The 24114-nt window shown below is 43.9% G+C and overlaps 1 protein-coding gene across 1 annotated transcript; it reads left to right on the forward strand.

Annotated features, from left to right (window-relative positions):
- LOC308280263 (uncharacterized protein) lies at nucleotides 1–23614 on the forward strand (the record flags this gene model as incomplete). Its single annotated transcript, XM_080720523.1, has 13 exons — nucleotides 1–112; nucleotides 405–712; nucleotides 1136–1573; nucleotides 4160–4372; nucleotides 5027–5235; nucleotides 5449–5696; nucleotides 6262–6272; nucleotides 6763–6915; nucleotides 15103–15276; nucleotides 15639–15809; nucleotides 16742–16837; nucleotides 17764–17853; nucleotides 22269–23614. The coding sequence occupies exons 2-13, from the start codon at nucleotides 418–420 to the stop codon at nucleotides 23612–23614; spliced, it is 3444 nt and encodes a 1147-aa protein (XP_080576649.1). The 5' UTR covers nucleotides 1–112; nucleotides 405–417.
- Between the last annotated feature and the right edge of the window lie 500 nt (nucleotides 23615–24114).

Below are 24114 nucleotides of genomic sequence, written 5' to 3' on the forward strand. Positions count from 1 at the left end.
CGTTCAGTGGGTTGACCAGCAGGGTCTACGACAGTTATGAACACTTCATATCTGTTGTGCGCTCCCTCTCTGCGTCTACAGCAACCCCTGTCATTCCTGTACCAGAAATAAGGTAAATATGTGTGTAATAGATCTGTTACCGTTGCATTGATCATAGTGAAAATGTTATTTATTTAATTATGTACATGCATCCGTAAATAATGTATTTGCGTCTTGTTGGTCAGTTAATATTTGTACATATCTTTGAGCAGTGCTAACCGTTCCCACATCTGGCTTTGACTTTGCTCATTGGCCAAGCTTCACAGGACGCCTAATGAAATTAACTAATGAAAAGTACTGCTCACTTTACACTGGTCATGATTCATATGAATAGTAGTTTTAATTTCTATTATCCTTTCTGTCAGCCTGCAGGTGGAGATGAGTTCTCCAGCACCAGCCAGCCCTGTTTTTAGTACACAGTTACCTGAAGACCACCTCAAACAGGAACCAGAAGACCACCTCAAACAGGAACCAGAAGACCACCTCAAACAGGAACCAGAAGACCATCTCAAACAGGAACCAGAAGACCACCTCAAACAGGAACCAGAAGACCACCTAAAACAGGAACCAGAAGACCACCTCAAACAGGAACCAGAAGACCACTTCAAACAGGAACCAGAAGACCACTTCAAACAGGAACTTGAGGACTTGAAAGCTGAAGACTTGAACCTCTGTAAGTGTCATGATTAATTTTCCTCTCTCTCTCTCTCTCTCTCTCTCTCTCTCTCTCTCTCTCTCTCTCTCTCACACACACACACACACACACACACACACACACACACACACACACACACACACACACACACACACACACACACACACACACACACACACATATTTCATCAGTATCTGAATATAATGAGTATGACACAAATATCACAATAACAATACCATGACAAATGTAATACTAGGTTGTGATTTTTACATATCACTTTGGGTGCAGAAAAATGGTTGTCTTTGAACTTGACTCTCTTATCCAGCACCCGTCGACATTCACTCAGATATACAGTATGTGCATGATCCTTGAACATGCATGTCACAATAATTATATATCTATATTGATATGCCGCTTTATATCACTCCATCTCATCTGCAGACCTTCCTCCAGCAGTCCTCCCACCACCGGTCCACACTCTGATGGAGGGTGTTCCCACGTCCAGCACATCAGGGGCAAACGAGGAGGGGAGGACCCACGTATCCATGCTTCTCTACTGGCCTCAACCGTCACTCCCACCTGTGTTACAACCTCTACCAGTTGGAAGTAGTGGCCCCTTAACACAGCCCATAATGCCTGCCTGTCAGGCAACCTCTGCAGTTAGTGTCCCTTCCATACAACCCATAGTTCCTGCAAGTCCGGCAACCCCTGCGCTTGAATTAACCTCCACACCACCCATAGTTCCTGCAAGTCTGCCAACCAGACCTGTGTATTCCTTCTCTGTGGCTACAGCAACCCCTTGGGTGGCAGGCACCTGCTCCTGCCGCTGCACCTTAACACCTGCGCCTACATCACCCCCTCCAACGACAGTGCCTGCAAGTCAGGCATCACCTGACCTCTTTACACTTCCCACAATGCTTGAAAACCAGGCAAAACTACCACTGCCAACGGGAAATAACTCTGACACCTCTACCATCACCAGCCCTGTGCCCCAGTCCTGCTATGCAGCTACAGAAATCCCTGTGGTTGGTGGGCCCTTCACACAGCCCACAAATCTTTCCAACCCTGGCGCCGCCGGTTCGCCTACATCAAACCCCCCAACTCTGCCCACAATGCCTGTTACTCAGACTGTCAACTGGGCGAGATCAACTATTTATAAACGTACGAGGAATAATCAGTGGAAACAGTCGCGGACCAAAAATATCCCTCTCTGTGCGCTCTGTGGCCGGCTGTTCCAGGGGCATAGAAGGTACAAGAGAAAGTCATTCTGCCCTGTTCAAATGATGTCCGCGTCAAAAGGTTTGAACAACAGAACGTTCGACAACTACGAACATTTCACCTCTGTTGTGGACCAGTTGAATTCTTCAGTGCCAGCCAGCACTCCTGGGACAAATGAGGGGGGAGAGAAGACATGCATGCAGAGAAAAAAACATGCCACCTCTACCGTAACAAGACTTGTGCCCTCCATCTCGGCATCTACAGCAACCTCTGGGACTAGTGGCCCCTTAACACAGCCCATAATGCCTGCCTGTCAGACAACCTCTGCAATTAGTGTCCCTTCCATCCAACCCATAGTTCCTGCAAGTCAGGCAACCCCAGCCCTTGAATTCACCTCCATACTACCTATAGTTCCTGCAAGCCAGGCAACCCCCATGATTGGTGGCCCTTCCACACTGACCGTAGTTCCTGCCAGTCAGGCAACTCTTGCGATCGGTGTCCCCTCCATGCTGCCGATAATGCCTGCAAGTCAGGCATCCCCTGACCTCTTTATGCTGCCCACAATGCTTGAACACCAGGCAAAACTGCCGACGACAAATAACTCTGCCACCTCTACCATCGCCAGGCCTGTGCCCCAGTCCTGCTATGCAGCTACAGAAACTGCTGTGGTTGGTGGGCCCTTCACACAGCCCACAAATATTTCCAACCCTGTTACCGCTGGTTCGCCTACATCAAACCCTCCAACTCTGCCCACAATGCCAGTTATTCAGACTGTTAACTGGTCGAGATCGACTATTTATAAACGTACAAGGAATAATCAGTGGAAACAGTCGCGGACCAAAAATATCCCTCTCTGTGCGCTCTGTGGCCGGCCGTTCCAGGGGCATAGAAGGTACAAGAGAAGGTCGTTCTGCCCTGTTCAAATGATGTCCGCGTCAAAAGGTTTGAACAACAGAACGTTCGACAGCTTCGAACACTTCACCTCTGTTGTGGACCAGTTGAATTCTTCAGCGTCAGCCAGCACTCCTGGGACAAAGGAGGGGGGAAAGAAGACATGCATGCAGAGAAAAACACATGCCACCTCTACAATAACGAAACCTGTGCCCTCCATCTCTGCTTCTACAGCAACCTCTGGGGCTAGTGGCCCCTTAACACACCCCATAATGCCTGCCTGTCAGGAACCCTCTGAAATTAGTGTCCCTTCCATACAACCCATAGTTCCTGCAAGTCATGCAACCCCCACACTTGGTGTCCCTTCCACACTGACCGTAGTTCCTGCGAGTCAGGCAACCCCTGCTCTTGAGGTCAACTCCATACTACCCATAGTTCCTGCAAGCCAGGATACCCCCATGATTGGTGGCCCTTCCACATTGACCGTAGTTCCTGTCAGTCCGGCAATGCCTGCGATCGGTGTTCCCTCCATGCTGCCGATAGTGCCTAAAAGTCAGGCATCCCTTGACCTCTTTATGCTGCCCACAATGCCTGCACACCAAGCAAAACTACCATTGCCAACGGGAAATAACTCTGCCACCTCTACCATCACCAGTCCTGTGCCCCAGTCCTGCTATGCAGCTATAGAAACTCCTGTGGTTGGTGGGCCCTTCACACAGCCCACAAATCTTTCCAACCCTGGCACCGCCGGTTCGCCTACATCAAACCCCCCAACTCTGCCCACAATGCCTGTTACTCAGACTGTCAACTGGTCGAGATCAACTATTTATAAACGTAGGAGGGATAATCAGTGGAAACAGTCGCGGACCAAAAATATCCCTCTATGTGTGCTCTGTGACCGACCGTTACAGGGGCATAGAAGGTACAAGAGAAGGTCGTTCTGCCCTGTTCAAATGATGTCCGCGTCAAAAGATTTGAACAACAGAACGTTTGACAGCTACGAACACTTCACCTCTGTTGTGGACAAGTTGAATTCTTCAGTGCCAGCCAGCACGGCTTGGATAAAGGAGGGGGGAAAGAAGACATGGATGCAGAGAGAAAAACATGCCACCTCTACCATAACAAGACGTGTGCCCTCTCTCTCTGCTTCTACAGCAACCCCAGGGACTAGCTGCACCTTAACACAGCCCATAATGCCTGCCTGTCAGGCAACCTCTGCGATTAGTGTCCCTTCCATACAACCCATAGTTCCTGCAAGTCAGGCAACCCCAGTCCTTGAATTCACCTCCATACTACCTATAGTTCCTGCGAGCCAGGCAACCCCCATGATCGGTGTCCCTTCCACATTGCCCTTAGTTCCTGCCAGTCCGGCAACACCTGCGATCGCTGTCCCCTCCATTCTGCCGACAGTGCCTGCAAGTCAGGCATCCCCTGACCTCTTTATGCTGCCCACAATGCTTGAACACCAGGCAAAACTGCCTCTGCCGACGACAAATAACTCTGCCACCTCTACCATCACCAGTCCTGTGCCCCAGTCCTGCTATGCAGCTAATGAAGCTCCTGTGGTTGGTGAGCCCTTCACACAGCCCACAAATCCTTCCAGCCCTGGCACCGCTGGTTCGCCTACATCAAACCCTCCAACTCTGCCCACAATGCCAGTTATTCAGACTGTTAACTGGGCGAGATCGACTATTTATAAACGTAGTAGGAATAATCAGTGGAAACAGTCGCGGACAAAGAATATCCCTCTCTGTACGCTCTGTGGCCGACCGTTCCAGGGTCATAGAAGGTACAAGAGAAAGCCTTTCTGCCCTGTTAAAATGATGTCCGCATCGAAAGGTTTGGATAACAGAACGTTCGACAGCTACGAACACTTCACCTCTGTTGTGGACAAGTTGAATTCTTCAGTGACAGCCAGCACGGCTGGGACAAAGGAGGGAGGAAAGAAGACATGCATGCAGAGAAATAAACATGCCACCTCTACAATAACGAAACCTGTGCCCTCCATCTCTGCTTCTACAGCAACCTCTGGGGCTAGTGGCCCCTTAACTCAGCCCATAATGCCTGCCTGTCAGGCAACCTCTGAAATTAGTGTCCCTTCCATACAACCCATAGTTCCTGCAAGTCAGGCAACCACTGCTCTCGATGTCAACTCCATACTACCCATAGTTCCTGCAAGCCAGGCAACCCCCATGATCGGTGTCCCTTCCACATTGACCGTAGTTCCTGCCAGTCCGGCAACGTCTGCGATCGCTGTCCCCTCCATGCTGCCGATAGTGCCTGCAAGTCAGGCATCCCCTGACCTCTTCATGCTGCCAACAATGCCTGCACACCAGGCAAAACTACCACCGCCAACGGGAAATAACTCTGCCACCTCTACCATCACCAGTCCTGTGCCCCAGTCCTGCTATGCAGCTATAGAAGCTCCTGTGGTTGGTGGGCCCTTCACACAGCCCACAAATCTTTCCAACCCTGTCACCGCTGGTTCGCCTACATCAAACCCTCCAACTCTGCCCACAATGCCAGTTATTCAGACTGTTAACTGGTCGAGATCGACTATTTATAGACGTAGTAGGAATAATCAGTGGAAACAGTCGCGGACCAAAAATATCCCTCTATGTGCGCTCTGTGACCGACCGTTACAGGGGCATAGAAGGTACAAGAGAAGGTCGTTCTGCCCTGTTCAAATGATGTCCGCGTCGAAAGGTTTGAACAACAGAACGTTCGACAGCTACGAACACTTCACCTCTGTTGTGGACCAGTTGAATTCTTCAGTGCCAGCCAGCACGGCCGGGACAAAGGAGGGAGGAAAGAAGACATGCATGCAGAGAAAAACACATGCCACCTCCACCAGAACAAGACCTGTGCCCTCCATCTCTGCTTCTACAGAAAGGTCTGGGACTAGTGGCCCCTTAACACAGCCCATAATGCCTGCCTGTCAGGCAACCTCTGCGATTAGTGTCCCGTCTATACAACCCATAGTTCCTGCAAGTCAGGCACACCCTGCTCTTGATGTCGACTCCTTACTACCCATAGTTCCTGCCAGTCAGGCAACGCCTGCGATCGGTGTCCCCGCCATGCTGCCGATAGAGCTTGAAAGTCAGGCATCCCCTGACCTCTTTATGCTGCCCACAATGCCTGCACACCAAGCAAAACTACCATTGCCAACAGGAAATAACTCTGCCACCTCTACCATCACCAGGCCTGTGCCCCACCCCTGCTATGCAGCTACAGAAGCTCCTGCGATTGGTGGGTCCTCCACACAGCCCACAAAAACTTCCAGCCCTGGCACCGCTGGTTTGCCCACATCAAACCCTCCAACTCTGCCCACAATGCCAGTTATTCAGACTGTTAACTGGTCGAGATCGACTATTTATAGACGTAGTAGGAATAATCAGTGGAAACAGTCGCGGACCAAAAATATCCCTATATGTGCGCTCTGTGACCGACCGTTACAGGGGCATAGAAGGTACAAGAGAAGGTCGTTCTGCCCTGTTCAAATGATGTCCGCGTCGAAAGGTTTGAACAACAGAACGTTCGACAACTACGAACACTTCACCTCTGTTGTGGACAAGTTGAATTCTTCTATGCCAGCCAGCACGGCCGGGACAAAGGAGGGGGGAAAGAAGACATGCATGCAGAGAAAACAACATGACACCTCTACCATAACTAGACCTGTGCCCTCCATCTCTGCATCTACAGAAACCCCTGGGACTAGTGGCCCCTTAACACAGCCCATAATGCCTGCCTGTCAGGCAACCTCTGCGATTAGTGTCCCTTCCATACAACCCATAGTTCCTGCAAGTCAGGCAACCCCTGTGATTGGTGGCCCTTCCACATTGACTGTAGTTCCTGCCAGTCGGGCAACGCCTGAGATCGGTGTCCCCTCCATGCTGCCGATAGTGCCTGCAAGTCAGGCATCCCCTGACCTCATGCTGCCCACAATGTCTGCACACCAGGAAAAACCGGGTGGGCCCTCCTCACAGCCCACAAATCCTTTCAGCCCTGGCATCACTGGTCTGCCCACATCAACCCATCCAACTCCACCAACAATGCCCGTTACCCGTTACTTTCTGTACGCTCTGTGGCCAACCATTCCAGGGACATAGAAGGTACAAGAGAAAGTCACTCTGCCCCATTCAAATGATGTCCACATCAAGAGGTTTGGACAACAGAACGTTCGACAGCTATGAACACTTCATCTCAGCTGTAGACAAGTTGTGTTCATCACCTTTATGACATTTTTAAGTACATTTATCTATTAAAAGTTGGGTAAGAGATTATTTGTATATAGTATATATACAGATAGATTTATTTATTTCCTTTTGTGAAAAGGTTAAATCTCTATATTTCAAATAGTAATCATTGCTATATAATGTTTGTTATGTAACGGGTGACTCCATCATTCCAGGCCCTTAATAAACAGAACATAAAACTTCATGTAGATTGCCATTTTTATCCAATCAGGAAGTACCCATTTTCAGCTTAAATTTTAAGTTTTCCAGTTTCAATTGTTTGTTCATTTCTAATTGTTCCAATTCCCCATGTTTATCCTGTAACCTGTATGAGGTCTCTCATAAAATTGGTATCCCGACCTGAAATGACTGAATATCCCGACCTGAAATTACTGAACAAACTCTGTATTGCAATGATTACTAGGAATGGAGCTTTTAGCACTTATTTTAACAAAAGAAAATCTCTTACTCCACCTTAATAATAGCACCTGGACAAATTATAGTTTTCATTTTAATGTGCATATTCACATGCCTTTCGTGGTCTTCATTTGTATTACGTTATTCATTATGTAAAGTTCACTTTAGTGAACTCTGATCTCAACATTGGGTTCAGGGACAACTAGGTGTCCAAATAATGTAAAACCTTACAGGTCTGCAACTCTTGAGGGTCTACAAATGGAACCAAATTGCATTGAACACTGACAACAAGGGGATGTGTGCGGAGGGTATGTGGATGGGTGGGATTTTGTAGTAGAGGTATTGTTAAATCATTACAATGCTCCGCTCATTTATTGTGTAATCTGTAACTATTCATTCACTTAATTGCTTAATTATTATGTGAAAACTGAAAATAAACAAAATACAGAGGTCAACATCAGCAACAACACCAATGCATTAAAATTAAAATGGTTCAAAGAACATGTGCAATCTATGTAGGCCAGATGTAATGGTTCTCAAACAGGAAATGGTTCATCAAATGCTGCCAACCAAAAAACAAAATGATTGGCCAGTACAACAAATTTAAGTAGCAGATGCTGTAGGTCAGTTTTTCTCAAATGGGGGTACTGCGGGGGGTACGTTAAAAAATGTGAATATGTATTGCAGTGTTATGGTTAATGATAAAACATTGACAGACTTTGTGTGGACCTGCTCATCTGTAAATTGTTAAACCAAATAATATCGCTTCCCCCAGGGTGCGTGTGAGCAATTAGGGGTTAAAAGTCTTGCTCAGGGACACACATCGACATTGCTACCCTGGCCTGGAATCGAACCTGGGACAACCAGGGAGTCTGGTGCCCCAGGCGAGTTCTCTCACCATTCAGCTATGCCGCCACTATAATTGTTGTAACAGAACAAATCCATAGGCCCTGCATGTTATGTTGCGTTTGGGATATTTCAAGTGGGACCTGATTCAGAGAAGGTTGTGAACCGTTGCTCTTGACTCCACCAAATCTCTTTGCTGAAAATTACCTGATTTACAAGCTCACATCGCGCCAAGCCAACACATGGCCCGTTGCAAGCTTGTAGATCGGCTATTTTAGAAAATATTATTTCGGCTGATAAACTAGTCCTGGGACACACTGATGCCTTTGTGCCAGCTTGGCAATTAAGGGTACCAGTACACGTTGTCAGATGAGTGGGTCATCTGGCAGTGTTATAGAGGTTGAGCATCTTGGTATTGCTTGGCCACCTTTTAAGAGATGGAAGTAGGCAACGGGTTCGGACTTGGGGAAGAGCTGGTGTGCTTGAATGTCTGTCCAAGGAGGCTAGAAAGTGCAGTGAAAGATTATCTAATGCACTTAGGTATGTATGGCAAATCATTACGCCTTAGTTTCAGCTAATTATTAATCTTGGCTTAAACATGTTGTCATCGATCATCGAAATTGCCCCCCCCAGTCTACAAATTCTCAGCCTAAACATTTGAGGTAATCATTCAGGTTTAAAGATGTTTGAATATTACACTACCTCAATTGATCTCATATAGGCCTTGTATGTAATTCCAATGCAATCGTGTGTATCCCCATTATTGCTGTTAGATGTTAGTAACATTTTGCACTTTTGATTATGGTAAATCATTTTGCCATTGTTCAGAGAGGCAGAGACTGACTGGGCGACAGACATGCAATGTAAGTAAAGTTATTTAGTTTTTAATGTTTTGATTGATTGTACAGCAAATAGGACAGTGTTACGATTATACAATGTTTCTAAAAGGATAACACAAAGATTAACTGAGCACAGACATGTGTAAGCCTATCTAATCTGCATCTAGCTTGAGGCAAGACCCACATTCAGATTCAACATTTTTATTTATTTTATCTTTGCTTTGAAGGTGTCCCTGGAACAAAATATTTTGAGATGGGGGTCCGCGGCAAAATAAATATAATTTTGGGGCTAGTTTGAGAAACGCTGATATAGGCCAAATCTACAAATATCTTCTAAATCCTAACAGTTTTATCGGGGGGGAAATAAATAAATACTAAATGAAAATGCTATAGGCTATCAGTGGTTCTCAAACTTTGTCATGTGAAGGACCCCCAGAATGATATGTATTTGGCTACGGACCCCCATCACAAAATAATTTGTTCCAGGGACCCCCAGAAGCAAATATTTGATTTTAGTCTATTCTGCATCTAGCTTAAGGCCACAGACCCATTGGGCAACGAGTTTGGGGGCGACTTTGAAAGAGGGCGACTTATCTGGCTACCCATAGAGTTATAATATTAGTGGCTACCCTATAGACGGGTTTCTGGTCCACGTCACGTTTGATTCGGTACCAAAATTAGCCAATGAAACCAGCGCAAATACTCTATGAACCAGCACTCCCCAAAACAACAGGTTTGGGGATTGGACGGACTGATTACATGATACAGTCACCTGTGCATTTAGTCTCAATGTTTGTAAACAAGAAACCCGTCTATGCAACCCATATCTGTGGCGCCGTCTCGAATAAGTATGACAGTTAGCTTTGCGCGTCTGTCGTCCTTTTTGGTTGCTCCAGGCACATGTACCGTAACACCGCTAAGAGAAGCACGCCCATGCTTTCAGAAACCATTTTGTCTTAATGAAGGCCAAGAGGAGGTTTACAACAACAGAGAACCGTGTTTCCACTGTCTACTGCTGTGGTAGCCTACTGTACTAGCACTGACTGACATCGATCAGTTTGATGGAAAACATGGAAGTCCGTGGGAGCAGACTCGACAATAACCGTAGGCCTATGAATAAACACTTATATATTTTAAGCTCGTGCTAACGTTAGCTAGCGTAAGTTTACCTAGTTACAGTGGTGTAAAAAGTACTCAAGTGTTGTTTACTTATAGGTAAAAGTTTCAATGTTGCAATGTAGAAATACTACTGTTACAAGTAAAAGTCTGGAATTCAAAATGTAGGCTACTTTGATTAAAGGTAGGCCTACAAAGGTATTGGCATCAAAATGTACTTTAAAGTATTAAAAGTAAAAATACTCATTATGCAGACATTTTTTAAATGGATTTTTTTAAATAGCAGATATGCAAGCTCGCAATGCATTGTCGCATCGTCGTCGCAACACATTTTGAGCTTGTAGATCGACTATTTATTATAGCCTACAAATACCTCAACATTTAAAATGTACATTTTATAGTAAATGTACTCAGTTACTTTCTACCACTAACAGTTAACAGGTTGTTAAGTGCTGGCAGCATGGCTGGCTATGTTTCTTGGTTCAGGATGGAAATCCAATGGCTAATGTTATGTTACATGTATTATTGTCTCCACCAGGCCGAAAGGCATGGGGAGACTATGTTTTGCACCCTGTCTGTCTGTCTGTCTGTCTGTCTGTCTGTCTGTCCGTCTGTAATCTGTTGCCTGCTAATCTCTGGCACTGTTGGCCCAGTCGCTGCCAAACTGTGCACACACTTCCTGGATGCCAATTCAGAACCCCTGCCCCACATTTTTCTTATGGCCCTGTTTAGCGCCATCATGAGGCCGATTTTAGCATAACACTTTTTTTGGACAGTACTCCTATAGATTTTGTCCAAGAATCATTCAAACCGGTAGACGGCATCTCTACAGTCATGTGGTCAACATGGATCTGCCCAATTTTCCATATTCCTTCCTGATTGGCCTAAGTGTGGCTTCCAAAGTTTTTGAACAAAATGTCTCAAATCATGAATGCAGCGTGCGATTTCTGTGACATTTTACACACACATTTCCAATAGATTGAGGAAAAAATGCCACTCTTTTCACATTGGCCTGTTATAGTGCCACCAGTAGGTTGACTTTTGCAAAACACATTTTTGGAACAAAATTCATCAAATGAATGCTTTTTTGTGTGTGTGTTAGCTTGTAGATCTGCTATTTTCACATCCTACACTGGCACACAAAAAGCTTGCCAATCTTTTTGATTGATTATTTTATTGGAGAACAGTACAAGTATAGTAAATACAATTGAAATGTAGTACAGTACAAGTACCGTTAACCACCCTGCCTAAAAGGAACATCTCAAATAAGACCTTTTTACGTTGAAAGCCCTTGCAGTCCTGACAAGTCATTTCGCTGGTGTGGATTGTGGGAGCCACTCATGGCCCCAGTTGAAACTATTGTCATGGCAAAGTCCTGGACAGTGTTTGTATCGTGGCAAGTTTGGTGCAGATCATTGGAGCAACAGTGTGCATGGGGCACTAATACTCTAATTTAGTATGAAAACCTATAGATCATGTCTGTCCATCACTTGACACGCTGTGCATGACGCCACAGAAACAGACACAGTTGTTGTGATTCAGTGGCAAAAAGAATTTTGTCAATCAGACAAATGGTTCCAGAGATAGAGCTGTTTGAATCAAAAAAAGTGTCCATCCACTAGAATGAACACACATTTTCTCAATCAGCTAAACGAGGGAGCCAACACACAAACAGAGAAAAGCATCTCTCTGATCTCAGGTCATTTTGACATCTTTAAAAAAAAAAGTCAAAGAGGTCATTGGCACCCAGGGCCTTTGAAATTGGCACTGAATGAGTTAACTCATTGAGTGCCTATCCCGAATTAGTTCGGGATATATGATCGTATCACAGGGTGCCTATCCCGAACAAGTTCGGGATATAAAAAAAAAAAAAAAAAAAAAAAAAAAATTTTTTTTGATTTTTTTTTTTTTTTTTTTGGACCCCATCAAATCTGGTGAACATGATTTCAATCGCGATTTTGCATGTTCCACCCCCATACAACCCCATCTAACATACAGGGCAGCCATTTTTGTTTACATTACATGTAAAACATAAGGGCGATTATCTCAAGAATGCCTGAACGGATTTCCAATCGGATTTTTTTGTTTGAAAGCTGTGAACAAACTGCACAAATCCACTCTGGATTGCATTGGATTTTTCAGAGCTCATTCTTCTCTGTTTTTTTCCCATGCATGAGGTGTGCAAGGTTTAATCATGGCTAAGTTGACGAAAATAAGGCTTCTAAAATGCTTGGTAGCCAATAGCTAACTTCAAGCTAACTTCATCCTCTTCCTGTACATGCAGTCATGCACAAAGGAAAGTGTTCAGGCAAGTCATGGCTGCAGGGCTTCTGCATATACCAGCATATCTCTATGGGATTTTCTCTGGCCACTGGGCGCCCTCTAGTGGTGAAAGGGGTGGCACTAAATGAGTTAAGTACAGTAACGAAGTACTTGTACTTCGTTACTTTACAACACTGCCAAAATGTGGCCATATTTTCCCAAATATGGAAATGACTAACATCTGACATCATAGACATCTGACGTCATTGACCTCATGACTGACACAATATGTCCATATATGGGCATTCCGAGATATGGGCTTAAGTACACATTTTGAGAATTTGTACTTTTATTTATATTTTTTCAACCCTGAACTTTTACTTTTACTTAGTTACATTTAAAAGGAAAAAATCGTACTTTTACTCCGCTACATTAAAATTGGACACCTCGTTACTCGCTACAAATCGAAAATCTTAATATCATAGCAGTCTGTCTCATACTGTATCATCTCTTCTCCCTGTGAGCCGGCGCTGCGGTGCGGCACGGCACTACATGGAAACTGGTGACCCATCTTGTGCGGTGACTCCAGGGGTCGCTCTCCGAACACGGTGATCATTGTTTGTTTTGACACAAATACTGTCACAAATAAAAGTAAGGTCACCGTCTTGTGTATAACACGGGTCGGGAGGAGGATGAGAGAACTGCGCGCACATCTTCCATCCAAACGACCACAACACAGAAATGTCTTGGCTTTTCTTTCAAGGATTAGGATTTTTTTTCTCTCTCTCTTTTCGCTCTCTTGCTGTCAGGCGTGCATGCATGAGTCAAACTCTTCACGTTGTTTTTGGGACGGCAGTAAGATGTCATCGTGTGCGGTGCAGAACTCATGGAAAAAGAACAGATCTGCAAGCTATAGCATCCTGTTAGTTAGATCTGTTCTTTTTAAGCATGCGCCAACGCATAAAGTATGGCTCACACGCATATGCTGGATGTTACCTCATTACTTGTGTGATCCAGGTTGAATCCAGTCAATTTGAAGAAATAATAATCCAGCGTTTACTTTGAGGTGACAATAAGAAAGCACAGGCCTACGTTTTCATTCACAATTAACTTCTTGTCTGAAGATCCATTCTATAGCCTATTGTGTCATTTTATAGCCTAGTTTAAACTATGAGCTGCTTGACTCTTTTCAGAAAAAGCGCAGCCTGGAGTGAGATCTTAATTGAAATGACCTGTAACCTACATAATATGCGCAGTGAACTGGAATTATATAATTAATTATTCGGAAGCAGGTGTGTAAAGAGTCTAATCTATAAACATCTCAAATAGCTTTGGGGAACTTGGTGCCCCAGTGCTATAATGGTTTGTTCTTACTGTAGGTGTGTGCTTGTGCCCCTGGTATCAAGGGGTCACTGAATGTTCCAACCTGAGCCTATTAATAATAAAACACTTTGAGAATTGTCAATTTTTGGTCTTAATTTTTTGTAGGCATTTTGAAAATATTTTTTGTACTTTTACTTGTACTTGTACTTGTACTTTTTACTTTTACTTTTATACTTAAGTACATTTTAACACTATGTACTTTTGATACTTAAGTACATTTAATGAGAGCTACTTTCATACTTTTACTTAAGTAATAATATTATCGGTGACTTTTACTTTTACTTGATTAACTTTCAAGTGGAATATCGGTACTTTTACTTAAGTATGGGTTTCCAGTACTTTATACAACACTGCATTTTGGCCAGCTTAAACAACCAATTGCACAAAAAATGCACAGCTCAGTGCATTTTCTTGGTCAAAGTTGATCCCATGCCAAAGCGCCATCGCTCGCCCAGCAGTCTGTCACCCAGGCGAATTTCATCAACCATCTTGATAGGCAAATTCTGAACATTGCTGGCCCACAATAACGTACCTGAATTGGCACCCTACGCAGTGGAACCTCATCTCAGAGCTATACAGCGGAGGGAGAGGTTCTGATTCGAGCGAGCTGACATATCATTAAAAACTTTTGTATCCACGGGTTTCCAACACCCCGTAGTGCATTGCGCAGACGTTGTACCGAGCTTCCGGCGCCGCAGCCGAGTGTGATTTACAAGCTCACAACGGGTTGCATCTGCGACGCAACGTGAGCTTGTATGTCTGCTGTTAAACCGGAAGTGTGGTCCAAATAATCTCCAGTAAACTCCCGCGGAAACGGGTGGATAGGGATGGGACGATATGAACATTTTATATCACGATTATTGTAACAAAAGGAATCACGATTTACGATATTATTGCGATAATCAAAATCCATGATCCTTGGGTGGAACATTTGCCAAAAAATAGCAGAGCTTGTAGATCGGCTATTTTTTGGCAAAGACATAGAGAGTGAAAAAAAGACTATCAAGTACATATATTATAAGTACCTTTTACCAATTCTATAGGGTTTAAGTGGTACTGGATATGCAGCTCAGCAAATAAAAGGTGAATTGAACCCAGTGCATGACGGAGGACAATATCCCATCCCTACTTTTGTATATGTTATTGTTTGTGTGTGCTTGACTAGGTTTGTTTTTGCTACTCTCTCTCTCTCTCTTTACAGAGAAGCAGCATCCAGAGCTGAAGCGCATGAAAAAGGGGCCTACCAACACCCAGGAGGCAGGCTTGCCTTTTGGTATGGGGTTACCGGTGATTCAGGCCGTGTACTCCCTCACCGAGCGGCAGCAGGTGGCCTTGCTCATGAAAATGACAACCGAAGAGTCTGTCAACAGTCCAGGTGTGTGCTTGTAAATGGAGGCTAGTGGCGGTTGCCTCAGTGTCGATTTTCTGGCGGAGACTGTTTTGCACCCTGTCCATCAGGGTGTCTTGTTTGTGGACAGCTAATCTTATGCAGTATACACGTCGAACGACCTCCATTGAACCCCATGGCAGACGGTAACATGTCATTTGGTCGAACACCCTTTGGATCGACCACCAAACTCTAACCCAAACCCTAATCCTAACCTCAGTAAAACTATGCCTAACCCTAACCCTAAATCTAACCTCAGTAACCGTGACGCGGATGATTATCTAACCTTCAATATTTACAAGCCGTTCTGGGGGCTTGGTTTTAATATTATTCCATTCCTTCATTCACAGACCAGTCTGTGGAGTCCAACCTGCAGGAGAGGATGAGTTCTCCAGCACCAGCCTGCACCGTATCTATTAAACAGGAACCTGAAGACCACCTTAAACAGGAACCTGAGGACCTCCTGGTCACCAGCAATGTTTCGATTAAACAGGAAGAACTGGAAGACCATCTAGATGCCAGTACGTTTCATGCTCTTTCTTTATTTCATTCTGTTCAGTTGTAAGACGGCTACACACTAAACAACTGTTTCTCAAACGGGACCCAATTGTGGGTCACTTACCTATTTTTATGGGTCAGGACTCGTGTAAAAATCCAATTTTGTGTGTGTGTGTGTGTGTGTGTGTGTGTGTGTGTGTGTGTGTGTGTGTGTGTGTGTGTGTGTGTGTGTGTGTGTGTGTGTGTGTGTGTGTGTGTGTGTGTGTGTGTGTGTGTGTGTGTGTGTGTGTGTGTGTGTGTGTTACAGTATATTTGAAAAAACAGTAAGATTGGGAAAGGAGCGCTTGTTTTAGTTCACCTTATGGGCAGTCCCTGGAAGACGCCCATGTCTCCATTGTTCCCATTAGTCCCACGCTGGTGAATGCTACTATGCCTAAACCTAACCCTAACCTCAGTAAAACTATGCCTAAACCTAACCCTAATCTCAGTAAAACTATGCCTAAACCTAACCCTAATCCTAACCTCAGTAAAACTATGCCTAACCCTAACCTCAGTCAAATTATTCCTAGTTCCCTGAAGTGTGTGTGTGTGTGTGTGTGTGTGTGTGTGTGTGTGTGTGTGTGTGTGTGTGTGTGTGTGTGTGTGTGTGTGTGTGTGTGTGTGTGTGTGTGTGTGTGTGTGTGTGTGTCGTTTATTCTCAAAGCAAAAATATATATATCATATCATCTACTGTATAGTCATTATAAAGATGTCACAATATATTAATTGTGCTCTTCTCTTTAATCACATATGTTTAAAAGTATGCTTTCAGTAATAACAGCTGGTTCAAATATAAACAAATACACATTTTTTATTTATATTTTCTGTTTCAATATAAGAAATGATCATAACTGTAAAATTGTCAGGGTCAATGTAACCATTGGAGACTTTTTAATTGGTGATTTGATTTCCGTAGACCACCACAGGGAGGGGACTATGGGATCAAGAGAGTTGGTCTTCAAAATGGAAGAGGGACGTGGCCTGCAACCCGTGGTGAAGTTGTGCAGAATAGGTATGTCCTTTTTTTCCTCTCCTTTTTTTTTAATTACTGGTGCACCCTACATTGAACTGCCAATCTTACTGATTTCATACATGGAGATCTCTGTATCTGTCAGTCCTTTCTTTATTATACCCATAAATGGATATCCCTGATGTCATCAGTATATGCCAGGGGTGGGCAATTATTTTTTCCTTGGGGCCACATGAACAACAGAAAATATTGTGGAGGGCCCGGCCAAAAGGCAGTGCTCCCCCCAAGATGTGCACCCCGCAAACTAAACACACGGCTTTACCTCCGATAAATGATTAGCAGTCCAATTTTTGTTGAAAACCCGGCATTCAGCATCGACTTTTTTTTTTTTTTTTAGATGGGTAAGGTAAGGCAGGACGTCTTGATGTGTGATCAGTCTGACCACCTGCTTGTTATTGAGATCCATCGATCCAATGATCACACACACGTGCTGATGTACGCATTATGTCCATATGTACGTGAATAAAAAACTTCAAAATAAAAGACATGCAGATTTAGTCCATGCATGAGGTAAAATTTGAAAAGACATTAACTCTACAAGGGCCGGTCAGAGTGAATCAAAGGGCCACATACAGCCCCCGGGACGCACAATGCCCAGGTCTGGTATATGCCATATCCGTTTTCCGCTTCCTTTTTAACTCCACGGCTAGCGAGCTAACAAGGACATAGCGAAGAGATCTACAGCATTACATTGTGGACTTAATCCCATCCTATGCAAGTCCATCGTACAGATATCATAGTTTTTTTTATACAATGTTGCAGGTGAAATGCTCACCTTTGCTTCTAGCTCTGCAGATTGTAAGGGAAGTGAGAAGGTTCACTCCACTTTAGTTTAGCCATTGCTAGTGTTATCCTATGTGGTATCTGGTTTCTGAATGATCATGTTTTTCTGCTGGTGATTTCCACAGACCACCACAGGGAGAAGGCTTCTGTGCCAAGAGAGATCAACATTGAACAGGGTCATGGCCTGCAACCAGTGGTGAAGTTGCACAGAATTGGTATGTCCTTTATTTCTGGATACATTGGCTTTGTGCATGACTGTAGTTCTCCTTTCATGAAGGTGGCATGCCTGTTCAAATCTGCCATTGAGTCAATCAAAAGTAACTATGACAAACTGACCCTGAGCAGGAAACTGGTATGCCACCTTCTGGAAAAGGGAACTAAAGCCATGCACATAGCTTATTGCAGAGGTTTGTGTAGCCTTCCCTAATGCAGGCTGATTTTGGTCTAGAGGGGCGGGCAAATTCACCACTGAAAACAGCCGGTTGATCCTATTGGTTCACCGATCTGTGCCCCATGGCCTGCCCTTGCTCCCCATAGCACACGCGTGTATGTGTCTACAGGAACACATGAGGCTGATCGCCCCCCGCTACCCCCGCCTCCCTGTTTTTTGTTCCCAGACCACGCCCCCGACCGTCGCGATTGGCCGGCTGTACTCTGCTGTACTTCCTGGCCATGTCCTGTGTGTACTGTTGTTGTCGCGTCGCACTAGTGCTGTCACGCGTAGAAGGATGTTTGAGAGAGATGAGATTCAATTTATTGTCAGTGTACAGTACAAGTACAGTACAGCGAAAAGTATTTTTACATCTCATATGCGGAGACGTTTGAATACGCGGAGACGTTTGGACTTTTGTCAAAATTAAAATGCGCGTGATTTACAACGCAGCCGACCGACCAATGACAATATTGTTGTTGGACCGTCGCTAAATACCATCTAATGATGATGATTCGATTACTGTACCACATGAATAGCGTGGCATTACTGCCCACAGAAAAGCATGATATCGATGTTGCAGTATGCAGTTTATAGCTTCATGTTTGGGGTTTATTTTCAGACAACAGAGAGTGACTGCAGGTTTGGGAAGAGAGGGAGAGGGGGGAAAAACGTCTGGAGACTGATGCTCTAGTCTAAAGTAGCCAGCATGGAATCAGACTATTTTGAGTTCATTTTATTATTGTTATTATTATTATTATGTTTGGGAAGAGAGGGGGGGGCGTCTGGAGACTGAAGTAGCCAGCGTGGAATCAGGCTATTTTGAGTTCATTTTATCATTGTTATTATTATTATTATTATTAAGGACCAACTGTGGGGGGAAAAAATTGGACTGTACCACGTGAATGGCGTGGCATTACAGCCCACCACATAAATAGGTCTAATAATTGCACACCATAGCCTACCACAAGAGATAAAGCATTTACATTTTTTATTTGACAAGCTTGGGAGAGAAGACTTGTAATTGAACGTATGGGTAGCCTAGTATATACATAGAGATGATTAATGAGGTGATTAATGAGGTGTTATATTGATGCTAATTCTACACCACCTGAAAGGTAGATATATGAGCCATCAGAATTCCATCCATTCCTCCTCCTCCTACATTATTCTATAGGCCTATTGTCTGAATGACATCATTGTTAGTAGAGATGCTTGATGAGGCGTTACATTAGATCAGACAAATATACTTCAAATATACTTCAATAATAATAATACATAATAATAACATGAACTCAAAATAGCTATAGACGTTTTTCCCCCCTCTCTCCTTCTTCCCAAACCTGCAGTCACACTGTGTTGTCTGAAAATAAACCCCAAACATGAAGCTATAAACTGCATACTGCAACATCGATATCATGCTTTTCTACTGGGCAGTAATGCCACGCTATTCATGTGGTACAGTAATCGAATTTTACATCATTAGATGGTATTTAGCGACGGTCCAACAACAATATTTTCATCTGTCGGTCGGCTGCGTTGTAAATCACGCGCATTTTCATTTTGTCAAAAGTCTCCGCATATTCATACATCCTTTTTAGTACTCTATAACATTGTCGCCAGCTATTATTACGCCAAGCGTAGCCTTCTAGCACTAGAGCGACGTGACAACAACAGAACACACGCAGGCAGGACACGGCCAGGAAGTACAGCCGAGTACAGCCGGCCAATCGCGACGGTCGGGGGCGTGGTCTGGGAGCAAAAAACGGGGAGGCGGGGGTAGCGGGGGGCGATCGGCCTCAACCTTTCCTGTAAACACATACACGCATAGCACACAGCTGCCTGCCTCCTTTTACCATACCACTCCACCTAGCCCCCGCCCCCGCTCTCCCTCCTCTGTCCCAGACCACACAGCGCACACAGTGAGTTTTACATTATAGACTACATGCAATTGATCACAGCACAATAGAAAATGACAAACGTGTGCAGTAATAGCAGTAAAATGACAACATGGCTATAGTATAGCGCCATTCCCACCACGTAAAAATATTGTTATAAAAACAAATTCTCAACTAAAGAGGATGATAGCGTCCTCATGCAGTGCGCATCGCAGCCGAAATTGATTACGACTTTAGTGTTTTATAATAGACTAATAATCAAAATCTAAAAAGTATCTATAGTAAATAAAGCGCCATGTTGTCGATAGGACGGTAGTTGTTGTTAATTATCGATATAGTTATCTTTATCTCCGCTTAACCCATTTAGGCCTAACCTATAGTTAGGCCCAAATCAGAAATTAGCCTACAAAAACAAATATGTTGATACATACTGTACATGTACTGTAAGCCCCTCTCATACACTAAAATGTGTACCCGGCCTGAATGGGTTAAATATGTTCTACTTGTTATTGTTTTCACAGAATCGCCTCTCTTTCCCCTTGTTTGCTTCATTCCATTTTCTTCCGAGTGCAATATGCGTCGCATCGCGTCATAATAATAATCAAAATCTAAAAAGTAGTTTGACTATGGACCTGTATCATGTAATCAATTCCAATCCCCAAACTTGTTGTTTTGGGGAGCGCTGGTTTCATTGGCTAATTTTGGTACCTCACACGCAGGTAGTTCTTATCAGTGTAACGTGGACCAGAAACCCGTCCATAGTAAATAAAGCAGCATGTTGTCAGCAGCAGGACTTTTTCTTACCATAGTTCCATTTTCTTCCGAGTGTGGTCTGGGACAGAGAGCGAGGGGGCAGGGGCTAGCAGGGGTGGGGGCTAGGTGGAGCGGTATGGTAAAAGAAGGCAAGCCACACAGCTTTAGAGACCTGACATCACAACATTTGGAGCGACGCCCCCCTGCACTCTGGTTGGGGAAATTCCCTATGAAAAGGGGGGGGTCAGGGGGCATAAGGAACTCTCTCTGTCTGTGTATCCTATCACACTGTTGGAGAGTTTGGTTGTCGGTTGTCAATAACCCACAATTAATAATTTGACATTGCTGGCCCTCTTTCCCCTGGAGAAGGCTGTGTAGAGTTGGGCATGAGCGAACATAGGCTGAGGCAAGTAGATGCCAACTCATTCATTCTCTTGGCCCTGACCTTTATTGATGCATAGGAAAAGGTACAGTTTTATGACATAATCAGTGAACTGTAGATGTTCTACTAGTCTTTGGTAATCATTGGTCTGCTGGGGTATAAGACCAAGGGACTACCAAGGGGATTATAATTCGAGAGGGTCCCTCTCGCTAAAGCAAATACACAGAAACAGACTACAGGTCTAGATCAATCTTCTTAAATTAGAAAATCAGATTGCAATAGAACACAGCTTGCATGATCAGGAATCAAGTAGGTTGAATTTGTTTGAGTGTATTTGCTTTAGCATCCACTGACAGATTAAGTCTAGATACACTTCTATAGTTTCATTGCTTTGCTTTTAAAATTAGATAATCAGTTTGCAGGAGAACAGAGTGCTTCATCAAGATTCAAGGTTTTATTTAATAGTAACTTGCACAAGCAAGCTAAATGTTTGAACTTATCCTAAACTTAATAAACAAAAAGAAAGGAAACTTGAATTCGATCCATTATATCTCCCCTTTAATAATACCACTTCGTATTGTGTTTTATATTATTTTTATCTTTGATTCGTCACCTTTACAACGTGGTACAGCTTGTAAGGATCTGGCGATCATGGAATGAGCAACACAGCCAAACGTGTGGGTAGCGCTCCTCCAAAAATGGTCAAAATGGCCTGGCAGGCCTGCAATACTATTCTTTTGGTGTTCACCTTTGTTGCATGGAGCATTGGATGATTGCACTCTCACAGTAATAAGGTAAAGAAAAAACAACACATATTGGCCATTTGTACTTGTTAATTTTAAGCTCAGTGTCAGGCAAGCCCAAAACTAGAGTAAATGCCAGCAGAACAGTATTGCAAGCCATTTTGGCAAACTTTTGGTTGGCGCTACCCACACGTTTGGCTGTGCAGCAACAAATCAATGATAACAATTATATAAAACACAATACAAATGGTATCATTATAGTATTATTATGCCAAGTTTATATTAGGAAATATATAAAAAATAATACATAATGAAAAAAGTTGTGAATAATGTGGTATGTTATGCAAAATGAAAAATCAATTCTAAGGTTTTTTGCTTCAGTCAGTATTTTTCTGTTTCCTGCTTTTGTCATCCTCCATCCCAGATGTGTTTCCTGCCCAGCTACCAGTGCAGAATGACACCTACTGTGACCAGTGTGGGAAAAACTTCCACACTAGTGATAGACTGAAAAAACACAGGAGAACTCACACAGGAGAGAAGCCCTACCGCTGCGATGAGTGTGGGAAATTGTTTAGCTCTAAAGGTAATCTCCGCACTCACCAGAGGACTCATACAGGAGAGAAACCCTACCACTGTGACCAGTGCGGCCAAAGGTTTCGCGATGGCACTGCTCTCAAATGTCACAAGAGAATTCATACGGGAGAGAAGCCCTACCGCTGCGACGAGTGTGGGAAGAGGTTCAGCATGAAGGTTAATCTCCGCACTCACCAGAGGACTCACACAGGGGAGAAACCCCACCACTGTGACCAGTGTGGGAAAGGCTTCAGCCAACTTGGTAATCTCAATACGCACAAGAGATCTCATTTGGGCGAGAAACCCTTCTACTGTGACCAGTGTGGGCAAAGTTACAGGGAAAAGTCCACTCTCCAATGTCACCAGAGAATTCATACAGGGGAGAAACCCTACCCCTGTGACCAGTGTGGGAAAGGGTTCAGCGATAAAAAAGAACTTAAACGTCACCTTAAACGTCACCTGAGAAGCCATACAGGGGAGAAGCCATATCACTGTGACCTGTGTGGTAAAAGGTTCAGCTCCAGATCTTATTTAAAGGTTCATCAGATAACTCACACCAAAGATAGACCCTTCCATTGTGACCAGTGTGGGAAAATGTTTAAAGCAGAAGATCATTTAAAGAAGCATCAATATCGTCACACTGGAGTAAAGTCTTTTAGTTGTAAAGAATGTGGAAAATATTTTTTCGATAATAGAGATTTAAAAGTTCATGAGCGCAGCCATAGTGGAGAGAAACCGTATCACTGTGGCCAATGTGGTAAAGGTTTCAGTCAATCAGGGGCCCTTAAAATACACTTAAGAATTCACACCGGTGACAGACCCTTCTGTTGTCCACAATGTGGGAAGAGGTTTAGGCAGCTTTCAGCCTTAACAGGCCATCAGCTTATCCACACAGGAGAAAAACCTTTTGTCTGCAACGAGTGTGGAGAACGCTTCATGCGCCTAGATGGTTTGAGGACGCACCAGACTTTTCACACTGGAGAGAAGCCCTTCCGTTGTGAAGTTTGTGGGAAGTCTTTCAGAGTGTCCGGTGCCTTAACTCTTCATCGGCGCACACACACAGGAGAGAAGCCATTTCGGTGCAGTGAGTGTGGGAAAACCTTCAATCAGTCATCAAATTTGACGAAGCACAAAAAAATCCACACTGGCGAGAAGCCCTCCCTTGCGTCTTCGCGCAAACTTTGTGACACACAGTAAACTTCACTCTTCTTGAACAGTGTTAAAGGAGTAGTTCACCCCCAAAAGGTTCGGATGGGTCCCCATCCAGAATCAATGGGGGTACATTTATAGTAATCAAATTATTGTCTAAAGAATGCAACAAAAAAACTAAATATATTATTGAACTCCATGGCATGCGTAATCAATAGAAAATATGTCATTTTGGGGGTGAACTACTCCTTTAAGGGCCTCGTGTTTTTTGAAAGGTGCTATACAAATTCAAGTTATTATTACTAAACGTTGCCACAGCAGTATAGGATGTTGTGCTTGTTATTACATTGTTAATTCTTATGTTACCTACATGAAGTTAAATGCAAATACTCTGAGCGTGGAGACAAATAATAAAGCTAAGTACAATAGACTGTAGTAAGTAGATTGGGCAATTATACTTGGCATCTTTGGAATTGGAATAGTTGACATATCAGTTTATGGATATTGACCCGTGGGCCTAAACTGTAAAATCGGACTGTAAGGTGTCT

This window comes from Nannobrachium achirus, assembly GCF_963921795.1.
Source record: "Nannobrachium achirus genome assembly, chromosome: 24".
Taxonomy (NCBI): Eukaryota; Metazoa; Chordata; class Actinopteri; order Myctophiformes; family Myctophidae; genus Nannobrachium; species Nannobrachium achirus.